A 7,781-nucleotide genomic window follows, 5' to 3' on the forward strand; every position below is an offset into this window, starting at 1 on the left:
GTGCCCTTGGCGGGCAGCGGCAGTATAAGGCTGTTATCCTCCTAGCCAGGGCAGCCAGAAAGACGCTTGGGGGGGGGGGGGGAGCTCTGGCAACGGCACCCCAGGCATTAGGGGGGTTCTCTTCACCGGGGGAGTGGTAAATGGGTGGGTGGGGTGCTGCGTCCCCACCGTGTACCAGGCTAGAATCACCTAGGGCCCAAGATGGGCCCCCCAGGGAACCAGCCCCCGCTTCAGGTCCCTTGGCGGGGGCTCGTCAGACACTGCCCCAGGCCTCCCACCCAGCGACACCGAGGGGTATGAGGCCGCCGTGACCCACACTCCCCAGGTGGAGAAAACACGGGAGAAGCCATCCCGGCCTTGCTCTGGGTGGACTCCCCCAGCTGCCCCCCGGGCATGCTCCTTGTCCCCCTGGGCGTGGTCCCCCAGCTCTCTGGGTCTGCCCCCCTGCTCTCCCCTGTGTCCTGCCTGCGCCCCCACTTTCCCCGGGGACCCCCTTGCGCTTCCTCTGGACCCTGTAAGGATGCCCCCTTCGCCGCCCCTACCCAGCCTGCGCCCTCTTCCCCCCGGGGCCCCCCGCACCATCCGCCTCCCCTTCCCCTGCGCCCCCCCGGGCGCTCCGGCCCTGCCCGCTCCCGGGGCCGGCGGGGCGGAGGGAGGCGCCGCTGGAACCCGCCCCCGGAGCCTCCCACGCGCCGCGCAGCGCAGCCGGGCGCTGCTATTTCTCTGTAAATCCGGTGTGGGCGGCGCGCAGAGCGCAGCGGCGGAGGCAGCGAGCGGCCAGCGCCGAGCGGGGTAGCGGCGGCGCGATCCAGCCGGCCCGGGGCCGCGGGGACCCCCGGAGAGCCCCCGCCCCGGCCCCGCCGGCCCCGGCCCCCGCCGCCGTGCATGCCCGGGCGGGGCGAGCCAGGCGCCGGGGAGTTGGGAGCGAGAGCGGCGGGGCGCGGCTCCAGCCAGGCCAGTAAGCGAGGGGGGCTGGCACGGCGGGGAGAGCTGGGGGGGCGGCTGGGCTGGCATGATGGGGAGAGCTGGGCGGGGGGCTGGCATGACAGGGAGCTGGGTAGGTGGGGGGCTGGTGCGGGGGGAGCTGGGGTGGGGGATTAGTGCTGGGTCGGTGGCTGCCATGGGGGGCTAGTGCTGAGGGGCTGCTGCAGCAGGGAGAGTTGGGGGGCAGGGGTTTGGCATGGGGCAGAAGCCTGGGGGCAGGAGGCGCTTGGGCTGGCGCTGCGGGAGTGGGGAGTCCGGGCTGGGGGGGCGGAGGCCAGAGAGTGGGGAGCTGGGTCTGGTACTGGGGAGGGAAGCCTGGGGCAGGAGGGACATAGGATGGCATGGGGAGGGGGTGTCTGGTTTCCCTGACAATGGACCATGGAGGTCTCCCGGAATCCGGGAGGTCGTGGAAGCTGTTGCCCCATCCCCCCCCATGGCCTGGTGCCATATTTGCCCCTCACTCTCCAGGTGCTGAGACGTCTCCTGGGGGGCTGGCTGCCCCGCTCCAAAGTCAGGCGGGGGGGGGGGGGAATCTCAGGACGGTGTCCCCCACGTTGCTGCTCAAAGCTTCCTGATGGGATGCTGGGGAACGTGGATGGGGGAGTCCCTGGGGTGGTTCCTTCCTTCCCCATTCAGGGATGGAGCTGGGGACCCCCCCCGCCCCGCATTGGCACATCCCTGCCATACAGCCCCAGTGCCATAGCGGTTGGGGTGCCAGGGCAGCACCCTGTCTATGTGGGGCATTGTCCCCTGGGGGGGAAGAGGCTGGGTGCGGGGGGCGTATCCCAGGCAAACCCCCCCTGTGGGTGGTGAGGTGACCCTTCCAGCCTTGTGCCCACCTGTCTGGGGCCCGCCGCTGCCGCTGGGGGCCTTCTCTTGGCTGAAGGAGAGAGACACCCCCCCCCCCCCGATTGCATTGTAGTGGGACTGGTGGGGGAGGGGAGATCCTGCTGATCGGGATCTCCAAGAGCCAGTTGCCAACTGCTCTGGCTCCGGGGGCTGCAAAGGTGCCGGATTCGGAGGAGTCCAGCTGAGCTCCCAAGGCCTGTGTGCCGGGGGAGGGGAGCGGTGCTGATCACTAGAGGAGCCCCCAAAACGCTGCACCAAGCATGCCCGTTGCCCTGAATCCATGGACATCTCCCCGGAGCCCGCGGGAAACAAAGGCAGGATTCTCTGTGTGGGCACGGGGGTGCCACTTAGTGGGGTCTGGGTTACGCTGGGAGAGTGTGAAGGAGGTGCTGGGTGTAGTGTGGGGGGCTGGCCGGGTGCAGTGAGGGGTTGCAGCCATGCAGTGCCGGGAGGTCAGGGTGCTGGGTGCAGTGCAGGGAGGTTGGGGGTGCAGTGTGTAGTGCAGTGGGGGGTGCAGCCATGCAGTGCTGGGAGGTCTGGGTGCTGGGTGCAGTGCAGGGAGGTTGGGGGTGCAGTGTGTAGTGCAGTGGGGGGTGCAGCCATGCAGTGCTGGGAGGTCTGGGTGCAGGGAGGTTGGGGGTGCAGTGTGTAGTGCAGTGGGGGGTGCAGCCATGCAGTGCCGGGAGGTCAGGGTGCTGGGTGCAGGGAGGTTGGTACAGTGCCCCAGGCTCTTACCATACACCGGCTGGTGCCCTTCCCTCTCCCGAGGGCTGGGTCGGGGACCCCGACTCTCCCAGCTGTGGTGCGCTCGAGGTGGTGGCTGGGTCTCCATTCACCTCCCCCATGCCCTGTCCTGGCACTGACGCCTCCTCTCCCCCTCCCCCCACAGGCCTGCCCCACGCCATGGCCCTGCCCCGCACCCTGGGCGAGCTGCAGCTGTACCGGGTGTTGCAGCGGGCCAACCTGCTCTCCTACTACGAGACCTTCATCCAGCAGGGCGGGGACGACGTGCAGCAGCTGTGTGAGGCGGGCGAGGAGGAGTTCCTGGAGATCATGGCGCTGGTCGGCATGGCCACCAAGCCCCTGCACGTCCGGCGCCTCCAGAAGGCCTTGCGGGAGTGGGCCTCCAACCCCGGCCTCTTCAGCCAGCCCATGGCCTCCCTGCCCGTCAGCAGCATCCCCCTCTTCAAGATCTCCGAGACCGGCGGGCGCAAGTCGCTCAGCAACGGACACGCCAGCCCCGGCGAGGCCGCGGGCAAGGGGGGCAGCGGGCTGGCCACGCCGCCCGCCCGCAGCCCCTCGGAGCCGGGGGAGAAGCTCTCCCCCCTGCCCGCCCCGCAGTGGCCGGGCCGGAGCACCCCGGAGTCGGAAGGGGGCGGTGCGGAGGAGGACGGGGGGCCGCCCCCCTTCTCGCCGGGGGCAGGGGGGGAGCCGGCCCCGGAGCAGCTGGACCCGGAGCTGGCGCGGACGGTGGCGGAGAGCGTGGAGCGGCTGCTGCAGAGCTGTCCGCGGGGGGGCGAGCCCGAGCTGCGTGCCCTCCTGAAGCTCAACAAGAAGCTGGCCAAGGCGGTCGGGCACATCTTCCAGCTGGGCGACGGGGACCGGCGCAAGGAGGAGGAGATCCGGCGGCACAGCGCCATCTACGGGCGGGGCGAGGCCCGGCGCCGCGACGGCAAGCCGCTCACGCTGCATGAGGTGAGCCGCGGGGGCGGGGCAATGGCCGTGGGCAGCGCACACCACTGGGGAGGGGGGCTTGGCAGCAATGGGGGCCACAGGGGAGCCCTTGCCCAGACCCCCCCTGCCCCCGAATGCAGCCACCTCTGGGGTGGGATGGCTCGGGAAGGGGAATCCTGTATCCGACTGCAGCAGTCCGTGGACGGTGGTGAGAGCAGCGGGGGCTGGCAGCCAGGACGCCTGGGTTCTATTCCTGGCGTCTTGCCGGCCCTCCCTCTATGTATCCATCCCTGGATCCTTTTATCTTGCCTTTGGCCCGTCTCTGCCCCGTTCCTGTCTCTCTGCCCCTCCCCGTGGTGTCGAGGCTCCTGGGGCCCCCTCCCGGGGCCCGTGTCTCGGCTCCCACGCTAACGGCCTCCCTCTCGGGCCCCCCAGCTGACCATCAACGAGGCAGCGGCTCAGTTCTGCCTGCGTGACCACACGCTGCTGCTGCGCCGGGTGGAGCTGTTCTCCCTGTCGCGCCAGGTGGCCCGGGAAAGCACCTACCTGTCCTCGCTCAAGGGAGCCAGGTGAGCTGGGCCCCTCCCGTGGGGCCCCTGGGCCAGGCGGGGGGGAGCAGAGCGTGGGGTGGGGGTGACAGGGAGGGTAGTGGGGTGCAGAGGAGTGGGGTGGGGCCCGGGGGAGGGCAGTGGGGCAAGGAGCTGGGCACAGGGGACACCAGGCTGCGGGGAGGCTGCTGCAGACTCCTGCCCCCAGTGCCCAGCGGAGCTGCCCTGCCCGCTCCCTCTTGGGGGGAGGGGGGCCATTGGAAGCCGCCTTCCTCAGCCTCCTCTTCCTCCCCTCCGTCCCCGCCCCCCCCCCGAGCCAGCTGCCCACCTGTCCTGCAGCCCGACCCCCGAGTTCCTCTTTCGCTTTGGTCATTTTCCATCTGAGCCACTGCGTCCCGGGGAGAGCAACATCAGAGGCGCCCCTGGGACGGGGCTGAGAGGTGCCCAGGAGAGGCCATGGGTGCTGGGTTGCAACCCCCGGCTGAGCCGGCTCCGGCCCCGGGGCTGGTCCCTCCCTCCCGTCCCCCAGGGAGCGATAGGTGGCCGAGCCAGAGGAATCCCGGCATTGGAACAGCGCTGTGGCCCGTCGGCTCCGGTACCCCCCAGCCCCGGGCTGCGGGGTCTCTGCCTGCCCCTCGAGCTGGGCTCTGAGCCCTCCTGCCCCAGGGGGGCTCCCGGCGGCGCCGCCCGGCCCCTGACGCTGTTTGTCCTGCTGCTTCCGTGCAGGTCGCATCCGGACGAGAGCGGAGCCGCGCAGCCCAAGAAGCTGAAGCAGGAGGTGGGTGCTGGGCGGGTGGACGCCCGTGCCTGTGTCCCGGGGGTGCCGCTGGGCTACGTGCGGCTGAGCGCCAGGCACGGGGGACGACAGCTGGCTTTGGGGGCGCAGGAGCAGCGGGCGAGGGAGAGGAGCTGGCACTGGGGAGGTGGGTGTCACCCTTCTTCGCCAGGGTCTGCCCCAGGCTCTGAGCTGCCTGCTGGGGGATTCCCAGCCCACGGTGCCATCCTGCCCCAGGCCCAGCCGGGGCCCCAAGCCGTCTCGGTGCATTGCCCTCAGGACAGCGTGGCCTGGGCCCCGTGCCCACGTGGGCTGGAGCCGGCTCCCCCCCATCCCGGCTCCCTGGGCCTGCAGACCCGGCGGCGCTGCGTGAGCTCGGACCCCCCCCCCCCCCCAGCACCCGCCTCTCTAACCGCCCCCTCGCCCCGCAGGTGGGTGAGCAGAGCCGCCCCGACCTCCTGCAGCTGCCAGGGGGGTCGGAGTCCTACGCCCCCCCGTACCGAGCCAGCCTGGAGGAGGACGCGGCCAGCCTGTCGGGAGAGAGCCTGGATGGGCATCTGCAGGGTGAGTGGGGAGCGTGGCTGGGGGGTGGGGGCTTTGTACTGATTAACGCCGTCAGCCCCACAGAGACCTTCCCCAGGCAAGGGCACTCGCCCAGACCCAGGGCAGGACGCAGACAGCCCTTGCGTTATGGGGTGTGGGGGGCAGGGTGCCCATGCATCTATCCCCCCATAGCTACTATGGGGAGGCAGAAACTGCACCCCCTGGCACCTATCTGACTCCTCCCCCGCCATGGGGCCCCCTGACCCAGCCCCCCACTGACACGTGTTCGTTCTCTCTCTCTCTCTGCAGCCGCGGGATCCTGCCCCCGCCTCACGCCGCCCCCCAGTGCCGCCCCCGACCTGCCCCTCAGCCTTCCCCCCCACGGGCTCTGGAGCCGTCACATCCTGCAGCAGACGCTGATGGACGAGGGGCTGCGCCTGGCCCGGCTAGTGTCCCATGAGCGGGTCGGGCACCTCAGCCCCTGTCTGCCGGGCAAGGCCCCAGGCCCAGGTGAGCTGCCCCCACCAGCCCCGCTCCCGGGAGGGGTGAAAGAGGGTCATGGGGTCTGCGCCCAGGAGGTCAGAGGTGGGATAGCGGGGGTGGGGAAGGCTCCTTGGGGTGGTGCAAGGCTGGGGGTGGGGGGAAGAGGGTCAGCCCCGCCCAGGGTTTATACCCACCCAGCTCTGGACTATGCGGCCCTGGAGAGACCAGGTGTGCTTGGGGCTAGCAGGGGCTGCGGGTCAGGAGTGGGGGGCACCGGTGGAGCTGGGGGGCCCGGGCCCAGCTCTGTTGTTTGCTCTTCGTCTCACCCGTTACTGAATGGAAAAAAGAAACAATTGTGGAAATTCCACCCCCCCCCCGCCCGCCCGCCCAGACAGGAGAGGAAGGAAGCGGGGGCGGGGAGGGGGGGGCGGACGGGGGCGGCTGACGTCCTGGGAACCCCAGTGGAACCTGTGGGGGTGGAGGGAGGGTGTTTCCTCCAGAGAAGGCTGCTCCGGGGGGGGTCGATCCTGGGGGCAGTTGCCCGAGGGGACGGGGCCCTCAGGCTGACCCTGGCCCTGTCTCCCTGCAGAGTTCGAGGACGGGCTGGCGGACGGGGGCCCCCCGGCCCAGGCCGAGTCCCGCCGGAGCAGCATCAAGGTGGAGCCGGAGACCAGCCGGCAGTGAGCTGCGGAAGCCCCCCTGGTTGGGGTGTGGGGCCCACAGCGGCTCCCCCCCTCCACTAACCAAGCAATAACCACAGGACTGGGGCAGGGGAGAACTGGTGGTGGGCCCCCGCACCGTGATCTCTCCTGGAGCCGGAGCATCCCCTCCCCGTCTGCCCCCCAGAGAGCCAGGCCTGGGGGCCCCATGCCCGTGGGCACCGGGAGGCTGGCCACAGCTGGCCACCACAGCAATATCTCCGTGCCCAGGGAGAAGGGAGGGTCTGTGCCCGCCCGTGCCCGCAGGGAGGGCGCAGTGCGGTTAATGTAACCAGCTGGTCACGTTCCGACTGCCACCAGCCGGCCTGGAGCTCCAGCCCCCTGCAGCCGCCCCCTCCAAAGCCGCCCCCTGCCCTCACAGCTGGCTGCTTTAGCCCTGGGATTCCCCCCTAGCCAGCTCCCCTTTCCCCCACCACGGGGGTGATGTGAACTTTAACTCTTCAGTTCCTGGATGTTTTAAGGGGGGGGTGACCTATACCCCCCCCCAAGAGGCAGGGAGAAGAAAGGAGCTGTGGGGGACCCCAGGAAGAGGGAAGAGGTGTTGCAGGCAAAGCACAAGACCAAGGGGGGCTGAAGGGGCCCGGGCGTGATCCTGGGGGGCTAGGAGGAGGTTTCTGAGTTCCGAGGGTCTGGCCTAGCCTCCCCCAGGAGCAATGGAGGGGAACCAACCTGCCGGGCTGTGGGTGATGGGCCGGGGCTGCGGGCAGGGAGGCTAAGCCAGGCCTTACCTTCCAGTCCTAAGGGCACCCCACCTCCCCAAAAAAATTTCCCCTTCCACCACTGCCCCACCACTCCGCATCTCCCACCCCAAATTCACCGGCCCAGTGGTGCCTGAACAGAGGCGATCGTCCCAGGCTGCAAGACCCCCCCACCCCCCCCAATCTAACCCCGTCCCTGCTCCTGCCTCGCCCAGCCGACCACTCCCGCTGGGTTGGGGAGGGGGGAACGTGCTGTCTTTTGCACACCAGCACCAACCCCCCCCACATAACACACCCAGCATCAACTGTATCCCCAGCCCAGGGACTCCGGTGCTGGCTGTTTGCACACAGCACAGGGTAGACAATTCCACCCCCCCAACCAGGAACCCTGTCCCAGCCCCCAGCATGGAGGGCATTGGGAAGGGGGGGGATTTAAAGGGACAATCAGGGTACCCCCCCATGTCACCATCACAGGGGTGGCAGAACAGATTAAAAAGCCACCTGGCTG

General features: G+C 69.9%; 1 protein-coding gene across 2 annotated transcripts; it reads left to right on the forward strand.

Moving 5' to 3' along the window:
• The first annotated feature begins 885 nt into the window (after window positions 1-885).
• Window positions 886-7,378, forward strand: NAB2 (NGFI-A binding protein 2). 2 transcript variants are annotated; one of them, XM_077838443.1, is made up of 7 exons: window positions 886-958; window positions 2,723-3,528; window positions 3,943-4,076; window positions 4,782-4,833; window positions 5,262-5,394; window positions 5,683-5,883; window positions 6,446-7,378. In XM_077838443.1, the coding sequence occupies exons 1-7, from the start codon at window positions 886-888 to the stop codon at window positions 6,538-6,540; spliced, it is 1,494 nt and encodes a 497-aa protein (XP_077694569.1). In that variant the 3' UTR covers window positions 6,541-7,378. The 2 variants fall into 2 exon arrangements, with proteins under 2 accessions (XP_077694569.1, XP_077694570.1); XM_077838444.1 differs by lacking the exons at window positions 886-958; window positions 5,683-5,883 and having other exon boundaries at window positions 2,737-3,528.
• Window positions 7,379-7,781: the final 403 nt, after the last annotated feature.

The sequence above is a fragment of the Eretmochelys imbricata genome, chromosome 20 (assembly GCF_965152235.1).
Source record: "Eretmochelys imbricata isolate rEreImb1 chromosome 20, rEreImb1.hap1, whole genome shotgun sequence".
Taxonomy (NCBI): domain Eukaryota; kingdom Metazoa; phylum Chordata; order Testudines; family Cheloniidae; genus Eretmochelys; species Eretmochelys imbricata.

Coding starts and splice junctions, on each gene's coding strand:
- NAB2 (XM_077838443.1), top strand. CDS start 886: ATGCCCGGGCGGGGCGAGCCAGGCGCCGGGGAGTTGGGAGCGAGAGCG. Junction 3,529..3,942: donor AGCCGCTCACGCTGCATGAG/GTGAGCCGCGGG, acceptor CGGGCCCCCCAG/CTGACCATCAACGAGGCAGC. Junction 5,395..5,682: donor CCTGGATGGGCATCTGCAGG/GTGAGTGGGGAG, acceptor CTCTCTCTGCAG/CCGCGGGATCCTGCCCCCGC.